Raw genomic sequence first — 24457 nt, 5'->3', positions numbered from 1 at the left:
CTCAATATTTATTTATTTATTTAAAGATTTATTTATTTGTGCATACAGAACTGGGGTACAGGCCAGAGGCTCAGGGGCGGTGAGAGGATTCACCAGAGACAGAGTGGGGAGCAGGACAGGCAGATCTACGAAGTACACTGCTGAGGGAAGCAGCGGGCGGGCCAGGAGAGGTCTGCCATGCCATGTGGTCACCTCCGAGGCAGGCGGGAATCGAACTCATGCGGAAGTGGTTTTAGTTTCTCAGTGCTGTGCTTTAACCCGCTGTGCCACCAGGGAGGGCCGAGGCTCAATATTTATTAATAGCAATCATGAAATGTTAAATTCCTTAAGTCAATTTCCTTACTGGTAAAATAGGGATTATAATAACACCTCCCCTCATAGAGACTACTTTTAAGATTAAATGAGATACTACTATGTGAAAACTAACTGATATGATATTTGGTACACAATAAGAAATTGATAGGTACACAATAAGCAATTGATAACGATTTGCAATATTCATCATCAAAGACTAAATTTAGAGAATAGTTACCATATTTTAAGAAAGAGAATCTGTTTCTAATGTCTAAAAATGTACTTTTTGTATTCTGAAAGAAATCAGTAATGATTTTAAGTAGAAAGCATATAGGCAGAAAGGCTGTGTTTATTTCATTTTACAATAGGGACTGGTAAATGCCTTATTGTGAACACAGGTGTAAATTTATAAAATTTCTGAGTGTAGGATTCCAGTCTGCCTCTGGGTGATGCTGTTATTGTTACCAGGGTAGGCATATTTCAGGACCTCTTAGCCCCATATTCTTTGGTTGGTCTATTTATAAACTATAATCAGGTGGAAAAAAAAAGTGGTATATTTGGAAACTGGCGAAAGAGACACCAAAGAACAAAAATAGCTGCTTCTTTTAGCACCAACACCTTTGCCCTTGAGAAATAAGGGAGAGTTAATTGGTCCATGAATCCAGTTATATTGTGGTTTCAAAGGGCTCATTACCATATATTCATACTTAGGTTTCAATCTCATAAAATCTTTTTCTAAACCTAAAATATATGTTACCTTTCCCCCACACAACAGTTACTCATTCTTGGAAGACTATTATTTTTTAAACTTCATGGTACAACATGCTTTATAACCTTATATTTATGTTTTTACCAATTTAATGTTTATTTTCATCATGAAACTACATACTCAATAGAAGTCTCTTTCAGTCACAGTTCTATTACCTAGTACCTATCATACATACTATGCATACTGTATATACAGAGTCAACATTCAATACATATTTGTTAAGTGAAGGCAGGCTAGGACTCTGAGTAAACTGAGAAACTGCCTCAGTAAAATTATCAGCATATTAGTATGGAGAATTTTACTATATTGCAATATTGGCCTAGAGACCATAGTTTCTATGCTTGTGTAACTAAAATACATAGCATCTTTCCCATATAAACAGTATGTACCCAAATTCACTGATTTTAACTGATAGTGAGAAAATGTACACATGTGCCTTACCAGTACTGCATGGGAATAGCTAAATCCTGCTTCTCGGGACACAGACCAATTGGCATGTTCTTCAATCACTGACATATCTGGAAATTTTACCACACTGCTGAACCAATCAAATTCCAACTCTAAGCATGGAGTTTCCTAAGAGATGGAATAGAAGTTATTATAAACACTGTGTTTCATGGTCAATAAAAAAATTTCTAATGCATGATAGCATAAAACTTACTTTATTTGGATTTGATCCAGTAACACCAATAGGATTCAGCAAATCTTCTAGTCCATGAGGTACTGGCCAAAGATTCAAAGCCATTTTTCCAGATACCAGAGTATCTGTGTAATCAAACAAGTTTATATTTCCCCAGGCCAATGGACAGTGTTCCTTTAAAAAGGCAGAAAAATATTTACTATTTCTTGGATTAAATTATAAACCATATTTCAAAACACTGTTCTTCCTCAGGGAGAATTAAACTATAATGATATCTATAACAAGGCACATTAATTTTTCAAAGTATAAGTACTTCCTTTCCTTTTGTCATTTGAAACTAAATGTTCTTGAGTTATAAACAGAAAAAATTACTAAAGCAAGACACAGATTTGCATATAGTCATGTAAAAGATATATGTAATGACTGCATGTTTCAAAATTGTATCATTATGAATTCAGAACAAACTCATAACCCATAAATTCCAGAAGTTCTCCCAAGGCATTCTTTGAGGTTACATTTATTCATTAACTTAAAAGATGTCTGATTAATTTTTATTAGATAAAAAATCTATTTTTTTATAAAATTTTAATCAGCAGTATAGTTAGAATTTTTTAGAGGTAAATATAATTGTCCTTTTTGAAATACTTTACCTCTTTAGCACCCTTTCGGCCTTTAACTGAACAAATGGAAAGGCAAAGTCGAGCAGCACGAGGAAGATCGGGAATGTATATATCATAATTCAGCCATTCATTCCATCTATGTAGAAGTTTAAAGTGAAAAAAAAATGCCAAAATATAAATGATGCTATCAATCAATCATCAAGAAGATAATTCAAACAAAAATCAGTCCAGAGAATGGCAGATACTCTGCAAGATCATATCCAATTTGCAAATAAATATGAAAAAAAAATAGCCAATGTTATTTGTTATCTAAAAAGCAAAACCTCAGAGAGACATTACTATTTAGAAGAATGACAAAAACTATGAAGACTGATGATATAACGGGGTGGTGAGGACTTGTAGTAATAGAAAGTCTCATATACTGCTAGTACAGGTAAAATTTGATACATCTTGGAAAGCATAATCGTCTAATACTTGACCTGTGACCCAGCTTTACCTCCGGGTATAAAGCCACAAAAATGTGTGAATTTGTGCATGGAATGTCTTCTAGTTTAATATTATATATATATTTATTCTCTTACAATGTTACTGATTGTTGGACAGTGTTTGATATCTCCCCTAAGGTATAGTCCCTGTAATTCTCCCACCATATAGCACCCATGATCCATCACCACTAAATATCCAACAGTAGAACAAATAAATTATCATATACTCATATAATGGAAAACTAGACAGGAAATGAATACCAGCTAATTATACTATAAATGAAATGTTACAATTTTTATAAGGAAATTCATTTTTGGATGATTCACTGCTATTTTGCTAGTCTATAAAGTTCATCTAATGCCAATTTGAGTTTCCTTAAAATATTGCTACTATATTTAGGAATAGACTCTTATTTTCAAAGTCTCTACAGAGAGAGGCTAAGAGCGAGCTAGATGGCAGCTGTTATATACCATTTTTTATTTCTTCATTGTATCTAGGCAATAATAATTTAAGATGGTCCCAATACCTTCCCTTTCCCTTAAGAAATTGATTTATTCCCAAAGACTTTATTTGAATGTCATAAATAGCTATTCTTTGGAGGTATATGAAGGAAACTGCTTTCGATTACTCTCTGGAGTTGTTTGCCAGTCATCTTATGTGAATGCTAATGGAGATAAGGAAAGAATAAAATGTTAGGTTTATGGATGTGATGTGAGTAATCATTAGCACAAAATGTTATGGTATTCTATTTTCTCCTTGATATAGTGGGAAAAGAGAATTACAACCATATTCTGTCCTCTTCTTGATACAATGGGAAGAAAAAAAAATCAGAAAAATTCTTCTGATAAAGTTTTAGAAATAATAAAGTGACCTGTGATTTACTATTCATGTGATAGAAAGGCTTTATGTTTATATGTAAATATCTAGTAATTCACATGACTTGTATAAAACTAAGTGAAATATATTGGTTTTATTGATTACATTGCTAAACAGTAGAATGACTTTTGGAAATATAAATTCATATACTTCCATACCTGGGATTGGAACAAGGTACTCTTTGAGTGTTCACATTATCACATAATGGTTCTCCTCCATGGTAGATACCTGTTCGAACGTAGATCTAAAAAAAATAAAACAAAGCATGTGAGTATAACACACACTCGCACACAGGACAGAAACAATTTTAAACAATATCAAAATAATGTAGCTAGTATGAGAATCAATGAAGAGTTTCTCCTCAGCATAGCTTTTCTGGTTTCCTTTCCATATATATGGAACTTTTCATACACACACACACACACACACACACACACACACACACGTAGTAACTTAAATACTTGTAACAAATTTTTTACCAAAATTCTCTGGTTTCTGGGAGGGGGCATCTAACTACTAAAAATTAATATAAGCACACAATACCTTTAAGTTAGGTCTATCATTCAGAGTTTTTCATAGTTTAGAAAGATAAATTGGCACTTATACTAATATTACTTAATACTCTTAGCAGATGGAATAGCACTCCATAAAAACATTAAGCATTAATATTTCTCCAAAAAATATGTGCATATTTATACTAAGTGGGATAAAGACTGTAAAAAATTCATTTCAGGTTGCACCAGGTTTTGCTACCAAATGACTTCTGTAAAACTTGTGGGTTTTAAAGGCTTAGAAATATGGATACCAGAATTATAAAGGGTTGTAAGTTTTGTAATAGCTGAGGTAGGTGGGTGTTTTTCTTGTCATCTGAAAACATATTGCAGGCTACCAGATTATTAATAGTTCAATAAAAAAGTTTATATCAGATAATTTATATCAAATAGTAAGTATCAACAGTTGGCTTTACCTTGTCAATGTCTCGAATATTTACATTCACATAAGTTGCACAAAGAATTTTTATTCTGAGTGCACTATTTATAACCCAAAGGGATTTTGTAGATGTTTCTCCATTCATATATGGTGTAGCTGTGGAGATGCGTCTGGAGTAGGAAGGCATTGTAAAACAGTCCATTGGCAATTGAGAGTAAAGGCTCTCTTTAGCCATCAGCATCAAATTGGGCATTCTCCCAAGCATTATACAGCTTCTTATATACTGTAAGAGATTAAGGGAATGGTAAGAAGCCATTTCTTATACAATTTTTCACTTTAGAAGCAACATCTTAAGAGTATTGTGACAGTATTTCTGCAAAAGTGATAAATATCAACCATTATAAACTGAAGTTCTTAGTGGTTGCTATATTTATAACATGTAAAATACAAACATTTGGGGGTTAGGTTACAGAACAGGGTCAATAAGAAACTCTTGGAATAAAAACTGTATAAAAGAAAAAACATGGTCAGATTTTGAAACTATAGTTCAATTTGCCATTAACTGGAAACAATAAAAGGGAATTAAAAACAAGTATCACAGGCAAGTCATTGTGAAAACACTATTTTCGTTAAAGGAAAGGCAACATAATTTAATAATTCTTTTAGTAATACTGATGTCCAACCCAAGGATTATTGGCAGCTTGTTCTTCTGTCTCAACAATTAAGAAAAATTTGTCTTGTTAAAAAATAAAAATACCACTCAGAATTACAAAAGTTCTGGACATAGAGTAAAACACATTATCTGAACTTTGGACATATAGTAAAACACATTATTTTGGACATATAGTAAAACACATTATCTGAACTCTGAATAGAGATTTTTAATATAAATATACTAGGTGCCTATTATATTAGCTTATTTTCTTATCATTAACCCTAACTGTACTATAAAAAACCTAAAGCCAAAATCATGTTATAATGTGGTATTGTAAATCAGTAATTGGCATATGCTTGACACAAATATAGTTGCTTCTTACGGGTATTTCATGAACAGAAGCAAAGAATATGGTAATATTAATATTACATATTAATTAACAACAAATCACAGATTTTTTCAAAAGTCTATTTTAATTCCTAGTAGTGCTATTGTTCGAGAGGGGATAAAAATCATGAAATACCCCACATTTTTGAATTAGTGTTACCTGCCAGTTTTTTTTTTTTTAAACAAGGGGCATATTTACTTTATAATTTATGTTGCATATCCAAAGGAATAGAAAGAACTCCTTTTTAAAAAATATTAAGATGCAAGACAAGTCTTCTGGGCAAGTTTCACATTATTTTAAATTTCTATTGGCTAATTAAAGTATTTCCACTACAGAAATGACACTACCTAGAAAGCACATGAAACACTTTTTGCACAGAGAAACGTGAAACATTATCATATCTTAGCTCATGGCACAACTAAGCAGTCACCAAATCACCATACCAAAATGGTTACAGTTGCAAAAATTGTACAACATAGCTTAGCCACAAGTATATGGCTGGGTCCCCAAATTTAATTCCATAAAACCTAAAGGAAGAAGGCATCTAGTCTCTCAAATTAAATTCATCAGTCCCTTAAACTAAATAATTATCATATAAAAAGAAACTAATGAATCCTATTTATTAATACTTAATTTTTAAAAAATAGGCACCAAAACGAGATACTAGTCCCATGTGATTACTTGTTAAATGTAAAATTAATATTTTCAAAACTTGACACTCACCTTATACTGACTCAGAGGGTACTTTTCTAAGAAGTATTCATCACATCCACATACTTTTAAAATATACTTGCCCTGATATTCTAAAACACAAAGTTTTAGTTGCTCAGATGACAGCAACATACTTCGAGTTTTTTTCCTGATTGCTTCAGCAATTACTTGTTCTGGCACATAGTCATGGTTGATTTTCAGAGTATACTTCTGCTTGTCATTATTTGGAGAAACTATTACCCAAATCACCACTATTATTTGTCCTATAATAGAAAAACATCATTAGATGTATTCATCATTAGATTTAATTTTTCAAGAGACAAATTTCAAAAAATATGTACTATCACTACTCTTAACCATAGTCTGAAATTACTTACAATAATCAGTCAAGTAAATACAGGTAAATATCAGGTAGAAGCAGCAGCTCTTCAAATCTGATAGGGCTATTCGACCATGTCTAAATTTCATGTTTAATGGCAAGCACACATTGTGTACTAATTTACATTTTAACTACATGACATACTTTATGAGATTTGACCCTGTGAAGTGTGACTCTTGATAGTATCAAAGGTCAACAAACCTTAAATAGAAGAATTTTTGGTAATCATGGAAAAGAGCTCTCAAGTCTTAAAGAAAAACACTAAATCAAATTAATAAAAATTTTGCAAGAAGGGGGAAGATGAATTACCTAATTCTTTACTTTTAAAATCAACTAAGCCAGGGATTTTTAAAAAATGATGAAAATGAAAAGATTAACACTTTGTGTTAGAGTGACTTGGGTGTTCACAATACAATTCTTTCAATTTTTCCAAATATTGTAGTATTTTTATAGAGTATTGGGGGGAAAAGAAGAGCATTCCATACTAGAGTAGAAAAGAATTCCAAGGAAAGATTTTATGTTATATTGCCTCAAACTACTTTGAATAATGTCTATGAAAAAGAAATAAGATATCTTCACTTAGAATTTCAACAGAATTTTATATAAATATAACCATGTGAGTCAACCTATTTGAACATAAACCTTTACCTTGTTATCTTGAAAATAAATACTTATCTGATACAATATTTCATTTCTAAATCAATACAGTTTATATGTTCTTATGTTCACTTAATTCTAGAAATTGATACATTATGTCAAAAGTCAACCTATACATTATTACTCATTATGATTAGACCTAATTACTGCACTTAACATCATGATTGGGAAAACTGTTTCCTGTTTATATTATATAATAACAAGAATACATAAAGTTTTATAAATTGTTTCTATGTAATTTGGTTTTATTTATAGAAGTCATCAGTTCTAATTCCGTAGTAGTGAATTCCATACTCAAAGTTCTTCAGTTTTATTCTGAGATAAACAACTGACCAAGGTATAAGCATTAAAATGCAAAAAAGTGATCTAATCAATAAATATATATTTTAAACAAGCTGTATACTTGGTACTTAATTATATACTTATCATCTAGGTAGGGTAAAGACTACAGAAATACAGGCACAAATTAGTAACCAACTAGTGTAAATTGACAATAATCTTACCTTTATCTAACTTATTATATATGTGCTTTGGCAGTTCTGGTGAAGATTCTACATTTGGAGGGTAGACATACATTGCTCTACTATGAGGTGAATTGAGATCTCTAAGATCCACAGCTTCTTTACAAACATTAAGAATATTTCTTCGGAAGTCCTGTACTTCTGGATCTTTAACCATGTCAAATTCACACACTGGCATGCCAATAGCAAAACCTTTAAAAAATTATATAAAGGATATATCATTTCTATTAAACATTCAGTATAACCATGATCTTTATAGGAAACTTGGCTGATTGAGAAGATTACAATAGAGAAGTTTCTCTGGTTTAAAAAAATTTTGTTGAATACTATATATATAACAAGAGTTGACAAGGACCATTATTTTAATATACAAAATACAGTATTTTCATCAGTTTGAAGCAAAAGTAAAAAACACTACCCATGTAATTTCTTAAAGAATATAAAAACAAACATAGGATATAACAAAATAAATCTAAAACACTTAGAGAACATATTATAAAAAAGACCAAGGTGTTAAAAAATAGTCTTTGAGACCAATAATCAAAAATACTATAGAGCTATGATGATTTTTATTTGGAAAATTAAGATTACAGCATGATGGAGCTAGAAGAGTTTATGCTCAGTGAAATAGCCAGAAGGGAAAGAAAAGTATCTGGTGGTTTCACTACAGGAGGAATATAGGGGAACCAAATAAGGGAATAGGAAAAAATAATAATAAATATAAAACCAATATTAACAGGTAACTATTAAATTAAGAGACATTCAGCAGGAGAGGGGGAAAGGGAGAGATCAAAAAAGGGGAGGGAAGTGCACAAGGGTGGTGGTGCACGGGTGAATTGGTGGTGGGAATTTTAAGGGGACTACACCTGAGAGGAGAAAGCAAACATTGTACAAAAATGAACAATCATGTAAAATAAATCATTAAAAAAAATCCCTAAGATCACAGAGGTAAGTAACTGGTTCAAAGAAAACTATTTTAGTAATGAGATAATACAATTTCATATTATTTGCATTTATGACAGGACGACGATGCCATTTAGCTGAAAATAACATACCAATTTCTCGATTGAGGATCTTTTCTTCACGGTTGCCTACTGGTTCAATTACTTTTAAAAAGGGTTGAAAAAGCCGAAGGTCACAAAGTCGTCTGGTTTCATCAAAAAATTCTTCCCTTTCTGCTTCTTGGGTGACACTTACGAAAATGTAAGAAGATTCATCTTGAAGAAGTTGATGGAGAGGATATTTTCTTGCCTCTTTAAATAGTTCATGCTTTATAGTTATTAATGTAGCCTCACGGAGGCATTCTAAAGTCACTATCATTCCATTTGGTAGTAAACATTCTACTAGGATTCTTGGGGGCATCAAGTGGATGCCCCACAGTTCACCTGATGATGGTCTTGGAGGCATTGTTCTGATCTTTTACAAGTTTTTCATATAAAACTACTTTAAGGAATTAGATGGGTGGCTGTCCCAAAACAGAAATCTAAAATAAAGAAGAGAAACATGTTATGGGAAACTGATACTAAGAATAGCTACATGGCATTAAAATGCAAAAATTCATTTTTTGTAGCTTGGAGTGATCTTAAATATACTTATAAAGGCTAGTGTTCCAAACTATGATGAAAAAATGGATACCAATGTATAAATTAGAAAAAAAATACCTGTATTTAAATTAAACTTAACAAAAACATTTTATTTGAATACATTTTTTAAGTCAGGTCTTATCAATACAGAGTTAAAACAATGGGAAAACGAAAAAAATTGTAATTGAAACCAAAATTGTCAACATGTATCACCTTTATTGTTTTGTAACAAAAGAATTTGGGCTGAAAAGGATCTTTCATAAAATGTTTGAGTGCTCTAATTTTAAACGAGTGAAGTAAAAACTAGAGAAGTCAAGTCCTTTTTCTTTTTTATTTCCTATCTCTACCCTGTGATAATGAGAATTTGTAGAGTAGTCTCTTTTCTTTCTTAAATCTTTTGATTTTAATTATTAAAATCTTTTGTATTAATTATTGTCTAAGCAATATCCTAGATCTTTCTGTTTTTAAAGTATAATTTAGGTACATATTTATTATAATAGGAAGTATCATTAATACATATTCCTTGAAGCACAAGATTCCTGTGTTATCAATTAACACAGTACTTACTTTTTGGATTAAAGTAAATCAATTTACACTTAAATGACCCCCAGTGTCAGTACAATGTGTCAACCAACTGTATTAAGGATTTGTAACACACAAAAAAGTTAAGTACTGGGCCCTCCCTGGTGGCGCAGTGGGTTAAAGCACAGCACTGAGAAGCTAAAACTCAGCATGAGTTTGATCCCCGGCCCTGAGGTGACCCCCACATGACACAACAGACTTCTCCTGACCTGCCCGCTGCTCCCCTCGGCCTGTTCTGCTCCCCACTCTGTCTCAGGCGAATCCTCCTCTCACTGCCCCTGCACTGGCCTATACCCCAGTTCTGTATGAATATTTTAAAGCCCTCTTTTTTTTTTTTTTAAAAAAAAGGGTCAATAATTTGAGGGATTGTTTTCAGAAGACACTGTCAAAACTCACAAAGCACAAGTTTATTCTGCTTACATTTATATTTTCTTTTATTTAGCAAGCTAAGCTGTAAAGGCATAAGGAACGGTAAAGTGAGTAATATTAAAGAACCAAAAATGAAAAGAAAGTTAAGCTAGAGAAATGAATCAAAAAAACCAGATAACTTAGTGTAATAGATTAGTGCACTAGACACTCTGGACTATACCTATACATGATACTTTGTTCACCAAAATGTACTGGTTCCATCCCAGGACATTGTCAGGTGCTGGAATTATGACAATGAACAACAGACACAGCCCTTCGTCTCACAAAATGGAGTGTGAAGATTATATGTATGTTGGGTTAAAACAGAACAAATGCTCTCATGAAAAAGTGCCAGGTTCTATGAAAGCACATAGTGCTGCTGTCACTTAATTTAATGGAGGGACTTCCTGGTGGCACAGGGGTTAAGTCAAGCTACTGAGGCATGAGTTCCATCCCCAGCCAGGGGGATGTTGTACCCACATGGTACAATAGACCTCTCCTGCGTTGCCCACTGCTCCCGTTAGCAGTGTATTTCAGTAGATCTGCCAGGTCTGTTTCCCACTCTGTCTCCATTGAATCTTACTATCCCCATCACCTCTGGCCTATACCCTTGTTCAGTATTTATAAATAAATGAATCTTTAAAAAAAAAATTCAATGGAGGCTGGAGTAGGCAGGCTTCCCAAAGGAGGTAATATGCAAACTGAATTCTTTAAGGATGAGCAAGAGTTAAACAAGCACACTGAGAAGAGTAAGAAGCATGATGCCACTAATCCAGATGCCTGTCAGTTCCACAGTACTCATCAGCATCTAACCCAACCATAAACGTCATTAATTTCATCTCCTGACTCTGTCTACACTCCTTCATTACTACTCGAAGTAATGGTTTAGGTTGCTACTAGTTCTTGCTCACATTATTATAAATGCCTATGAGGTCTCTATGCCTCTAGGTTTGTCCTGTACAAACTACCTTTCTTCTTACTACCAGTGGGATCTAAAAGAGCAAGGGGCATACTGTAACAATTCTCAGTTATAAACAAGTGTTTATGGATGCCTCAGAGTTTTAACATATGAAGGCGATGAGGAGTAGAAGCAACAGAAACTTCAAACCCTCTACCCACCTCTGGAAAAACAGAATGTAACTGGAAAATAAATAATATCAAAATGATTAATAGTTCAAAATATTTTTCCTTCAAATTTAGAGTTAGGAATAAAACATGGTTACTATCCTACTTCAGTAATTTTTAAATGAAAAATCTGCTAGCTAGTAAAAAGACCAAATGGATTAATGTATGTGTGTAATTATAGAAGTGATTTACATATACAAAAAAACTTTGAATAATGCAAGGGAAAATGCCAAACAACTACTTTTGGATGATGATCTGCCTGCATAAAAAATTTAAATAAAAAGAAAACCAAACCACAACCAACACCAAAACAGCAGCTGTGTTTATAGTTGTCTTTGTTGAATGATGCTAACAGGTCTATGTTATGGAATTGTGGTGAAACTACTTGCAATAATAACAACTCACAGAGTCTCATATGTTCCCTACAATTAACAAAAGAGAAGTCTAATATGTTAGACAAATCTGGATTCTAATCCTTATTCTATTATAATATATTTTGGGGCAACTAACACTAAATACTCAAGATGTACCCACTCATTAAGAGAATAAATGCAATTATAGCCATAAAACAGGGATCCCAGAAAGCAGGATATTACGATAGTACTATACAGAAGGCAGAGAACATTAACTTTCCTTTCTGTCTTCTGATATTGGGCTTCATGCTGTACTGACTTTTAGAGCTCATGTAACATAAGTGAAGAGGCAAATGGATCTTACATTTACAATTTGTATCATGAGTTCATGAAGAAATAACTTTTTAGGTATCAGTATTACTGCTTCACCTGTGAGAAAACCAAAGGGCAAAGGAATGAAGCTACTTGTCATCATAAATGCTAAGCACAGATTTTGAATCAAGATCTAGATACTGGATCTCAAGTTAAGTGGATTCAAATTTTGATGGACTTTGAAAATAATTGGTGGCTTGGGCAGTTTAACTCATTTTACTGAACCTCATTCTCCACCCTCTCTTAAGTTGGGATAATGGCACATAACTCCTCATATTATTAGATACCACATGAAAAATTAGAAGCAAAGAGATGGGCACACAGCAAATCCTCAATAAATGCTAAATATTACTAGTAAACCTGTAAAATACACCAGCACCTTCTAAGCTATCATGAATTATCCTAGAGTAGCAACAGATGGAAATGGGGAAAAGGAACTTGGCTTCTTTACAGAGGGAGGCAAAGTAAACAGGGAGTGCCATAAGAATGACAGTTTCAAGTAATGAAACCTGAAAGCAGCACTGGTAATGCAAAGTTCACAGAAAAGTTCTGAACAGTATTGAGTGGCTCAACTCCTTCTAGAAGGTTTCCAGAGTCCTATAATTTCTATTTAAATGGTATAGCTAGCTATAGCTTAGTGTGAAGAATTCCTTGAATTCCTTGCTGCCTTTTTTTTTTTTTTTTTAGAACTATCTGCGTTATTCCAGGCTCTAAGCTAAATATGCTATAAAAATAAAGGTAAATAAGATGCTTTCCTTTGGGATGCTGAGCGGCTCAGTTTAATGGGGGAAAAAACAAGACACAGGAACAACTTTAACAATGGGTGATTGTTATAAGATAGAATGTAAGCTTTGGAAAAATTACAGGAAATCTTCAACTGTCCATTGCAGTTAGGGAACTGCAGAGAGATAAAGTCCAAAGAGTGTGTTGGAGATTTCACAGAGAAGAGGTGGCTTGGCTGTGTTGTGTAGCTGCTAAATGACGTGGGTATTCTAGAATGTCACAAGAGCACATGTACAAAGTCACAGACCTTGAAAGAATGCAGCCGGTTACTAGTAAAGTAAGTTTTTTTTTTTTTTGCTTGAGTCTGAAGTGCACAGGACAAGAAAGGGTGTGTGATACGGAAGGAAGGAAGGAGTGGTGAGAGGTAGTCTGGGGCCAAAAAGGTGGGCAGACAGCATGTTAAGGAATCTGAATGTTATGTTGTATATAGTAAGTAAAAGAGAGGCTGTATTTTGTGCAAAAGCTTGTCTTAAACTTTTCATGGCTTTTAAAATTCAGAATTCCTGAAAAATTACTTTTCAAATATGTAGTATAATCACATAAATATTAGACTTAGGGGGAAAACGGCATCTGTTCAATTCTCCAAATATATAGAAAAACCCTTTAAATTAAGAAATTAGATATATAATATTGAATTAAAGGACATTTATACTATAGAAGAAATAATGTTGATAAAAAAGATAGAATTATCCAAATTTAAATCTATTCTATTTCCAAAGAAAAATAAACTCATTTGAAAAGTAACTGAGGGGAGTAAGTCACTGTAAAATTAAAATTTTAAATAGGAATCTGTACACTAGAGGTTTAAAGTCATAAAAATATATTTGCTAAAAATAAAACTTTTGGAGTTTTATTAAGTAACTACTCTATTGGGCTTCTAAGTTCAGAGTGTCAGGACTAAACATCCATATACTGACAAATCATACGGATTCAGACTCTTAGGATATAAATTGGTTTTGCTTCTATTAGTTTTCTATGTATCTGGTGATAAGTTATTTCAATGAGGGTGGTCCTGTTTTCTTAGAAGAAATATTAATTTACAATTTACCCTTTTCTTGATGAACAATTACTGTGCTATACAAAAACCAAGCTTACAGAGTTCTTCTGAGTCTCAGGCTATTTTTGGCCCTAATGTCAAGGAACCCAGATTGGTGATGGTATTTTAAAAAAATGCTCCAATCTCCTTGTTTTCTCACAGTGAGTGGCCATTTCTCAGCTGCAGCCTGTGTGATGATGGCAGCTTCCTGTCCTTCTATTACTCATCTCTGGTCAGCACGTTATAATAGTGTACAACCTAAAGGCTGAAAGACCACATGATGATTAGAAAACCTCTGCTGTCTGAGCTTAAGTGTGTGAAATGCATAATAGATACACCAGATACACCTTGCTGATTCAAAATTTTTGTTAACTTCTTTCAATTTGTATTAAAATTACTGTTTGGAATGGGTCAGATGAAGACAAACCTGGAAAGCTGACTATAGATGTGGAGATGCTAAATTTTTTTTGGATCTTATAAGGTCTGCATTTGTTATTTTGTAAAAGTTGGGTCTACAGCAGCAGTCCAAGTGGAGCAGATGGCATCGCTCAGCAGAGGTAAAGATACCATTAAGGATAAGAAAAGCAGGAGATGATACACAGATAAACAGGAGAAAATAGTCTTGGACTCTTCACCGCCATGTAGAGTGGAAAGTTTCTAAGTCAGTCACTAGGCAAGTAAAAAATTTTGAACATATGATACATATTCTTTCAGTACAATATTTTGATAAATTAACCTCTAATTAAAGACCTTTTTACATTTATATTAGAACAGTAGTTCAGATTTCATCTTTTAAGGAAAAAGTTGTTAAACTATTGCCCATGGGCCAAATTTGTTCACCACCTGCTTTGATAAATAAGGTTTAATTGAAATACAGAAAATAAATTTGTTTATACATCATCAGGGAATGCCTTTGTACTCTGGTGCTCTAGAGATTACGTGGTCTGAAATATTTACCACCTGGTTTTTTGGCAGAAAGAGTTTGTTTATCAGAATTACTGATATCAACAGAATTTTCTAGATGTACATGGGTTAATAAGTCACCTTCAACACTGCCTCTGCAACCAGATCCTTTGGGCATTAAGGGAAGCATTAAGTCCATAAAGTTAAAAATCTTGAATTGGGAAAGTATATCAGAAGTAACTTAATTACCTATCTTAAGTTTTGCATGCTCACTATCTGATACAAAGTTTTTATGGAGCACTTCCAAGTTACCCCTAAACACTGTTACTCCATAGTCCTGCCTTCTCTCTTTCATACTTGAGTTATTGTCCCTAGGAATCTTAACCTCCAATTTCTTTAACCATAATTTAAGCAAAGTTAAGTTTATCATCATCATCTTTGCCATCACCTGATGTCTTCCTTCGCTAACATTTATCTCAAAGTTCTCCAGAGGTAAAATCACCAGCAAGGCAGCATACAGAAAAGAATTACTTAGTACTGCATTTAATAAATTCACTCTAAGACTGCAGACTTTTCCTCACCTGATTACTTATATATGTAAAAATATAATCAAAGAATATTAATTCAGGTTTCAATTTTAGAAATTAAGCTGTTTAAAACAGCTACTTGTCTATAAAAATCAATACTGTAAATACATTCAAAAGTCATTAAAAACAACACAGCTAGGCCCTCTCTGGTGGCGCAGTGGGTTAAAGTGCAGCACTAAGAAGGGAAAGCCTCTTTCGCATGAGTTTGATCTGCCTGCCCAGGGGGTGATCCACAAGGTGAGGCAGCCCTCTCCTGACCCGCCCACTGCTCCCCTCAGCATTGTACTTCATCAGTCTGCCTGTTCTCTCCACTCTGTCTCTGGTGAGTCCTCTCACCTCTCCTGCATCTCTGGCCTGTACCCCAGTTCTGTATGCACAAATAAATAAATCTTAAAAAAAAACACAACTAATTTAAAGTACAGACTTGCAAATTTGGAGGGTAGCTATACTGACTCAACTGACAACTTAATCATCTCAAATAGCCACAATTTGCTAAAATAAGCAGCTAGTATTCTCTAAATTATCTAAATTCCACAAATATAGAAGCTGTGTAAATGGTGAGTGACAAAAGATTTCAAATACTGATTTTTTTTATTTCACTGATACACTTAACAATATTATCTGATTTAACCAACACATTTACAAGTATGTATTTTTAGAAATACAGTGAAAAAATATTTTCCATTCTCATATTCAGAGCAGTCAACAGGAAAGCATTAATGTGTATTTGTGGCTAACTCAGTTGCATCTCTTTATTTGCTCATTAACTAGAAAATAAACTTTTTGGTTTTTTAAAATTACCAAATAAATTTTTAGTCTGATTTACAACAAGAGAACAAAAATTTCCTTCTGTACTTGCCATATAAACAGAATGGTTAAAACCTGGATTAATAAACCTATGGTAAGAAGATCACCTTCATTAAAAGTACCCTAAAGTATTTCCAGAGTAAATTACCTCCTTTCTTGATGTTATCCAGTCTCTAATATACATTCTACATAGTTTTACCTTAATATATTCTTATTACAATTATCCACATCTATGTCTGACTTCTTGTTAGACTGTGAATTCTTCCAGAATAGAGTCTCTTTTAGGGCATTAAGTCCTAGAACATAGGCAAGAGTAAGTAGGAAAACTAAATTGTTGAAATTATCCCAGGGCAAATACAATAAGGACCTCAACAGAGGTAGCAAGCAGAAAGAGATCAATGAAGATACTTTGCAATGGAAAATAAAAAGCACTGAGAGATTATCTGGATTTGAGAAATAAAGTATTATATTTTTAAACAAACTTTACAGCAGTGGTATGTACATAGGAAGCCAGTGTTTTTCAGTATGAGTTTTCTGAGCCCCAGTTAAGGCCTCTAAAATCCTCTTCCTCTAAGAGTCACTGAGCAGTTGCTGGAGTGAGTCCAAAGAGACAGCTGTAATATACACTAGCTCCGGAAAGATGCATATTATCCATTTTTCCAAAGCACTGTCCTTTGCTGACCTTTCCAAGCTAACCACAAGAAAACAAATTTAACTCATTCTCTTAGTTATTCGGAAAAACTTAACAGATTCAGGGTAGAAAATCACATTCTCATGAGCAATCTGTAGAAAATTCAAATTCATTTTCACTATCAAATTCATAGAGCTATGAAAGTTATGAAAATACATTACTAAGAGCAGGGCTCCCTACAATGAGGCCCACAGAGGGGCTTAGGAATGGTCTTCACTAATCTTTAAAAATGACAATTATGGTCTAGGTCAGTTATGTCTATATCAATATAGATTACTGAACATCATAAATGTGAACAAGGACTTCATTAAGTAGGTTAAAAGAATTCAGTTTAAGTGAAAGAAAATGGAATAAGCAACCATAAAAGCCAACATGAAGTAAAATAGACAAATACTTGATTTTAGATTATTAGATAAATTGTAAACTTAAATTCCACATCTTATATACATAAAGAAAACCATATCAGACTCAAAATATGCAGTCATTATTCTTCCCAATTTGGACTTTTAAAGATTCAAGTTATAGTGTGACAGAATAAATTAAAATTTGAAGTTTAAGTGCAAAATACAACTAGATAATAAAACAGATAAAGGTTAGGGTAATAGAAATGTGAGGAAAGTAAAGTTAATAACACAACATGGAAAATATGAAATAACAATTTTAATAGGACAAACTATCATAGTGACAGCATTTTTCAGGAATATTTCTTTTCTCATCTTTGTGAGGGAGTTAAGACAGATTATCATTGCTTTACATAAAAACAAGCAGTGAGCAGTCACTGGCCAGAGTGTTTCTGCTTTGGCTGAGATCATAGCCCATCACCCGCCATCCCACTGACCGACCCCAGGGGAAACTCTGAAATTCTTAAGACTTTCTCAGGAAGAGACAAGATGAATTATACTGGCTACTTCCTCATAGAAACATCATAAAAACTAAATGAAATGATACATGTAAAATCTCTAACATACTGCATAATGCATGAAAATTCATTCCTTCTCGCTTACTTAATGGATCAGTGCTATCTATATCCATGTATCCATAAAGGGGTCAGAACTTTGTTACAGGAGTTAGTAGCTATTACTTTTAAAACTATTTTCAAATAGATTTTTTTTTCATGAAGACTGTTTTATGTATTTTATATCCCAGTCAGCATTGTTATATTTGTCTCTGTAATCTTATTCAAAAGGTAAAATTCCTACCAGGGTGAGGCTTGTACACTCTTAGTAGAGTAAAAGCAGCAAATAGACATCTCATAATGATGCAATACAAGTGAAAACAATCAAGTGCAACTGTATAAAAGACAAGAAAAAAAGCTGATGGAAATACAAAAGTTCTAATTTTAGAATTATGATATACATAGATTATAAAATCTACTTCTTTAGAGATATTGTTTTTACTATTTAAAAGGGAGGGGAAAGCAAATGAGTAACAGAAGAAAGTGTAAAGCCTTTTAAATTTTGCCTTTTGAGTAAGAATACAGAGACAAATATAATAAGTAAGCGAGAAGGAATGAATTTTCATGCATTAAGCAGTATGTTAGAGATTTTACATGTATCATTTCATTTATTTTTTATGTTATTATGAGGAAGTAACCAGTATAATTCATCTTTTGCAAAGAAACTGCATGAAACTTCTCTTCCTGAGAAAGTCTTAAGAATTTCAGAGTTTCCCCTCAAATTGGTCAGTGGGATTGAGGGTAAAGAATAATTTTGGCCCTTGGACTGAAAAAAAAAAAACCAAAATTGATCTGTGAGGAAAAACAAGAAGTGAAGGGGAAAGAAATAGACCATAATATTATTTTTCTTGCTGTATTAAAAATATGCACTTGAGGACTCTCCCTGGTGGTGCAATGGGTTAAAGCACCACATTATGAATATCTTCGAAGCCACTGCAGCATGCGTTCAATCCCCAGCCAGGGAGCTGACCCACATGGCGTGGCAGAAATCATCTGACCTGTCTGCTGCTACCCTCAGCAGTATACTTTGTCAATCTGCCCGTTCTGCTCTCCACTCTGTCTCTGGTGAATCCTCTTACTCACCAAACCTCTGGCCTGTACCCCAGTTCTATAAGCACAAATAAATAAATCTTTTCAAAAAAATGTACTTTATAGTAGGAGCATAAAAGACCAGGGGAAAAATAATAGTAATGAACAACCCTATACCAGAGACATTTTACAGGGGTGGAGTGGGGAATGGGATCAAAAATTGGGGGGGGGAGGTAGTGCACTGGACTATGGTGATAGCACACGGGTGATTTGGTGATGGGAAGCCCATGGGGATTACAACTGAGATGGAAAAAGGCACAAAATTATATTATTAAAATTAAATTATACAACACCAGAAAACAAAAAAAAATGCCTTTTATTTATATTTAGATTGATTGGAAATAGCAGGGCTGATTCTTTTGGGTTAAAAACAAACAGTTCATTTCCTACATCTTGTGTAAGATACTTAGTTAACGGAAGCAACACTTAAGGGAAATTTGGTAAAATATGTAAAGTTATTATTTTAATGAGAAAAGATACTTTCCTTGTAAAAAGGTTACAAACTAATATACTTTCTATGCAGAGAAACAACCCTAAGCGTTTGGCAACTGTATCTCCATTTGATGGAGGAGAGTGAAACACAATGAAAACAGAAGCCTGCTTGCTTATACATCTGCTTGCTTCCATAGAAATTTAACCTATAAGATATCAATGACAGACTAGCCAGGGAGGAAGCACAGCTTACTATAAAGGAAATGCAAAACATGGAGGATACTTGAAATATCACTCCAATTTCCTGCTAAGCAGAGATTTTAGCTTCCATGAAACACAGAAGAAAAGGTTTTGGAAGCTTAACCTTTTATAACAAGCAGGTTTATAAACTTTATTAATGATGATAACCAAAAATAGAACTCAGAGTCCTCTGCTATTTCCCTACCACTGGAACTCATATTCCATAAACTTCAGGAAGAAAACCTTATTATTACTTAGAATTACGCAGATGATGCTAATTACACATTGCTCCTTTTTTGATTGATGGGTTCACTTAAGAAAAATAGTATATGAATGTAGAATCGGTATTGAAACTAGCTCTCCTTTTAGATTCAAATCAAAAAATATTTTCACTCTTGCCCCAATGAAGCTAATACCATGGACTTGGCTGATTTATAAAATAGTTATGATGTCTTGGTTGCCAGTTATCAAAGGAGAAAGAGATAAAAAGAATATGATATCTAGCATTGACCTATAGTCTTGAAGTTCAAGAATTCCTAGATGAAACATGTGAAATTAAGAACATCAGTAAAAGCTAACACCAGCAACATTTCTAGCTCACTTTATTATTTTGAAGGACTTTTAAACAAGGTTAAGTAAGATATTTCTGTAAGTGATAAGGAAGCTTATCAAATGACTTTTATTTATCTTTTTAAAAAATCTTGTTGTCTTCTATCTTATGATGTTATCTTTTATTTTTGTTTCTTTCTGCTATAGCATAATGCCATAAAAAGCCTTTCCATGACACTGAATATCTCAATAGTTCCTGTCAAGTTTTTCTGCTATTAAACGTGAAGGTGAATGAACTTTTGAAAATACCTGTTTCACACTGTTCCCTATTTGTATTTTTCTCCTCATCAAGAATGGACACATCTTATTTCCTATGTCATGGAATGAAGACATGATTTAGGCACCAATGGAACTTTTAGTGAGGTGCTATTCCTTCTGGTAATATGTCTCTGGTGTCTCAATACATTAAAACTTGCCTGTACTCCAGTATTAACCTTATGGTCTTTTTTGACAATGGTGAAAAGATGAGTCTTACACATAAATTATATTGATATTATAAGCAAAGCAAAGGTTGGGTCAGCTACTGGTTTCTCAGTAGAACTAGTTGCTCTATTTTACTTATATAACAGAGAGATTGTTTCCAAAGAGAGAGGAAAAACAAAACAAAAAACAACCTAAAAAGCCCAAGAGTGGATTTTCTGTTTAGCCTGGTCTAAGAGAAATGGACCTAGCAACTTTGATTTGGGCTACAACAGAAACAGAATATATTCACCAAATTGCATCTAGACATTTCTTAAAAGGTCTCTTTGTATTGGAGTATTATCTTAACTTCTGATCAATTCAGCATTCCAAACTTAATTAGTATATCCCATCCCATAAGGCCAAAGTGATCTCAGGAGAATCAGGGACCACATAAGTCTCTCTCATGATCTATGGTGCCTTTTTGAAGTCAGGTGAATAAAACCAGTGTGGTATCTGTGCCTGTAATATACCCCCCCACCCCGCCCACACACACACAAATAATGAACAAGCAGATTATACTTGTATATCATTGCTATAATTGGTTATTACAAGAATACTATTTTCAAAATTTAATGACAAGGTCTGGACTGTGCTGCAAGTGATCACAGTGATTCTGCCAATCCTGACAGGCTAAGGAAGAAGTATAAATGAACTCCACCAATTAGATTTGCAACAAGAAAACAGCCTGCTGGTAAGTGAATCAAATATAAACATTAGCTTAAAGATGTGGAGTACTTCTTGAAAATGTCATAAATTCACTATGCTAGTCTTCTGTTGTCATTCCAATTTTAGTAGTACATTCTATAAAACAGGTATTATCAATGAACTTTTACCAAAAATACTAGGAGAACCTTGCTTTTGGTCTCATTCATCCCAAAGCATCATCTGTAACAGCTGAATTACATAACTAAGCATCAATATGATACAGTATCATCAAAACAGATCTTAGTTTACAAAATATTTAATTTACAATCATGATTGCATAAGACTGGAAAAATCTTGCTAAAGATGTATTTTGTATCCTGGGTTATCATACCTGCAACTTTGTCTAGTAATTATCTACCTGTGCCATTATCCTTTTGCCTCAGTATCACAAGCTCAGATTTTGTTCTTGAATAGATTTCCTCTGGGCAGATATTACTATAATTTCATCAGGTTTTCTTTTGTTCTTATACAATTTCTATCAGTGCATTACTAGTATACATCAATAACTTTGTATACAAAACGTATAGCACATTGTAATTTTACTACACAAAATTTCATGTAAGCTGATCATTTAATGTCTATATTTTTACCCTGCTCATTTCATATGCCATATGTATAGGCCAAAACCAGTATTCCCCAGTTTTACTTGACTTAATCAGATAAGCCCCATAAAGAGCTACTTGCAATTATATTCCATATTTACCAAACTGTACACTATGATGTAAGATATTTTATTCTTTGTTCAGTGAATACTACCCAAGTCTATCTTCAGGTTAACAATACATTTCAAGAGAGATGCTACAACAATGGATCAAAGATATGAAATACAGTAAAAACTTGATTTAAGAAACTTTTTTTCCATGATCAAAGCCAAACAGCATTATATTCTGATGAAATCACTTGTCATTTGCTCTATTTTCCGACATTAACTAATAGAATACTTTAGTATTAAAACAGGAATGGTGAAAACTCTAGCTATAAACAATTATTGATCAACTTTAATAGTAATTTATTGTCCTTCAGTATTTGCTCTCTGGTGAAAGGGCTATTTCCCTGAAACAAAATTCTAAGCAATGCCTGATAGTTATTTGGCAAGCAAAGGAACACAGATGTTCCAGAAGTGCAATCAGAGAGGGTACCTTAATTTCAGTTCAACCATCACCTAGCCAAGATGTAAAGAGAAGCAGTCCTATGAAAAATATAAAGCATTTTAGCCAGTACAACATAGACAAAGAATTTTACAATCCATCTGATGATGGAAGAGAAATAGCAGTAGATGATTTTTGACTTTTCAAACATTTATGCTCACTTATATTTGATACAGTACAATGGACTGAGTATCTGGGAAATTATACTTAAAATGAGAGCTATGAGGGCCCTCCCTGGTGGCACAGTGGGTTAAAGCACAGCACTAGGAAGCTAAAGCCACTTCCGCATAAATTTAATCCCCACCTGCCCCAGAGGTAATCCACATCATTTGGCAGACCTCTCCTGATCCACCCGCTGCTCCCCTCAGCAGTGTACTTAGTTAGTCAGTCTGTTCTGCTCCCCACTCTGTCTCTGGTGTATCCTCCCACCACCCTTGCACCTCTGGCCTGTACCACAGTTCTGTATGCACAAATAAATAAATCTTTAAAAAGAAAATGAGAGCAATGAGAATGACAAACTGAAATGGACATAATGTGTAAAAACTAACACAGGTGATCAGTAAGTAGAATATTTCCATTTTTACTCACTGATGCACAAATGTCATCAGTTGATTACCCAAGACATATAGTTAATAATAAATTATGCATCATATAGTAGTTATATGTAATTATATATTATAAAAATTCAACATATAATTATGTTGTAAGAATTCAGTTTGAAAAAAAAAGTTTGAAAGTGCTTCCTTATAACATATCAACTCACACAAACTTTTGAGCTGGTTATTTAACATTAGTCATTAAAACTGTCTGTTATGGTAACAATTGCTTCACACATTATGATTCAGAAGCTGGTTTTGCTGAAATTAAAATAAAGGTACAGAAGGAAATATAAGAAAGTTTGAAATAGAGAAGGCTTGAAGACTAAACTTCCACTAGAGTGCAGTACTTCAAGAAAGGGGATAATGCAAGATTAAAGTGAAGAGATAAGGGAAAGCTGTTAAGTTGGCAAGAGTGTGGGGCACATCAGCAGACATGTTTGCATCCTGCCCTTGGCCAGTTATACAGGGAAGGAAATGTGAGAGTCAACCCTGCTGTGGTGAAAGCAAAGTGAGAGCATCTACCATGGTCCACAAAATTCAGTCAAGTCTCTATTTCTAAATTGCAAGATCAAAGTCAAACTAAAACTGGAACACAAACTTTAACTTCATCTAGTCATTACTGATAATCTATACTTGATATTGCTTTAAGGTCTATACCAATTGTGAGGGAAATAAGAAAAGTAGGCAGAGAGAAAATGAGTTATTTCCGCTGTCAACACTGAAAATTAGAAATTTACTCTCTGAGACAAAGTTCTCAAAATGATGTATTTTTTTTAAAAGGTGAAAATATGGGTTCTATTTTTATAGCATTATTGGCAAAAAATATAATAACGAGCTTCCTAATTTAAAAAATCTATTTTCAAGTTATTTAAAATCATCTAATTAAGACCTGTATTTGGATATTTTGTTGTAATTGGCTTTACCATACTAGTGTCCTTCCTCATCACTAACAGACTCAGAAAAATACTGACTCTAAGATTTGAGTAAAAAGTCTGTATTTATGACTATATTTTAGTTTCCATAAAAGCAAAATTCTAAAAGCGCATGAGTCATTATCCCAAG

General features: G+C 33.4%; 1 protein-coding gene across 1 annotated transcript in view; it reads right to left on the bottom strand.

Annotated features, from left to right (window-relative positions):
- Window positions 1-24457, bottom strand: part of PIK3CA (phosphatidylinositol-4,5-bisphosphate 3-kinase, catalytic subunit alpha) — a 62456-nt gene that overhangs the window by 14639 nt on the left and 23360 nt on the right. Inside the window, exons 2-9 of the mRNA XM_004674983.2 lie at window positions 8982-9409; window positions 7909-8118; window positions 6382-6632; window positions 4653-4898; window positions 3844-3929; window positions 2354-2459; window positions 1725-1877; window positions 1505-1639 (exon numbers count right to left, since the gene is read on the bottom strand). Of these exons, the coding sequence (XP_004675040.1) occupies window positions 1505-1639; window positions 1725-1877; window positions 2354-2459; window positions 3844-3929; window positions 4653-4898; window positions 6382-6632; window positions 7909-8118; window positions 8982-9333 (1539 nt within the window). The 5' untranslated portion in view covers window positions 9334-9409. The remainder of the gene's footprint in view (window positions 1-1504; window positions 1640-1724; window positions 1878-2353; window positions 2460-3843; window positions 3930-4652; window positions 4899-6381; window positions 6633-7908; window positions 8119-8981; window positions 9410-24457) is intronic.

The sequence above is a fragment of the Condylura cristata genome, unplaced genomic scaffold, assembly GCF_000260355.1.
Source record: "Condylura cristata isolate star-nosed mole 26May11 unplaced genomic scaffold, ConCri1.0 scaffold00003, whole genome shotgun sequence".
Classification (NCBI taxonomy): Eukaryota; Metazoa; Chordata; class Mammalia; order Eulipotyphla; family Talpidae; genus Condylura; species Condylura cristata.
Note: the sequence above shows the minus strand (reverse complement) of the source record. Positions and strands in the feature narration are given on the sequence as shown.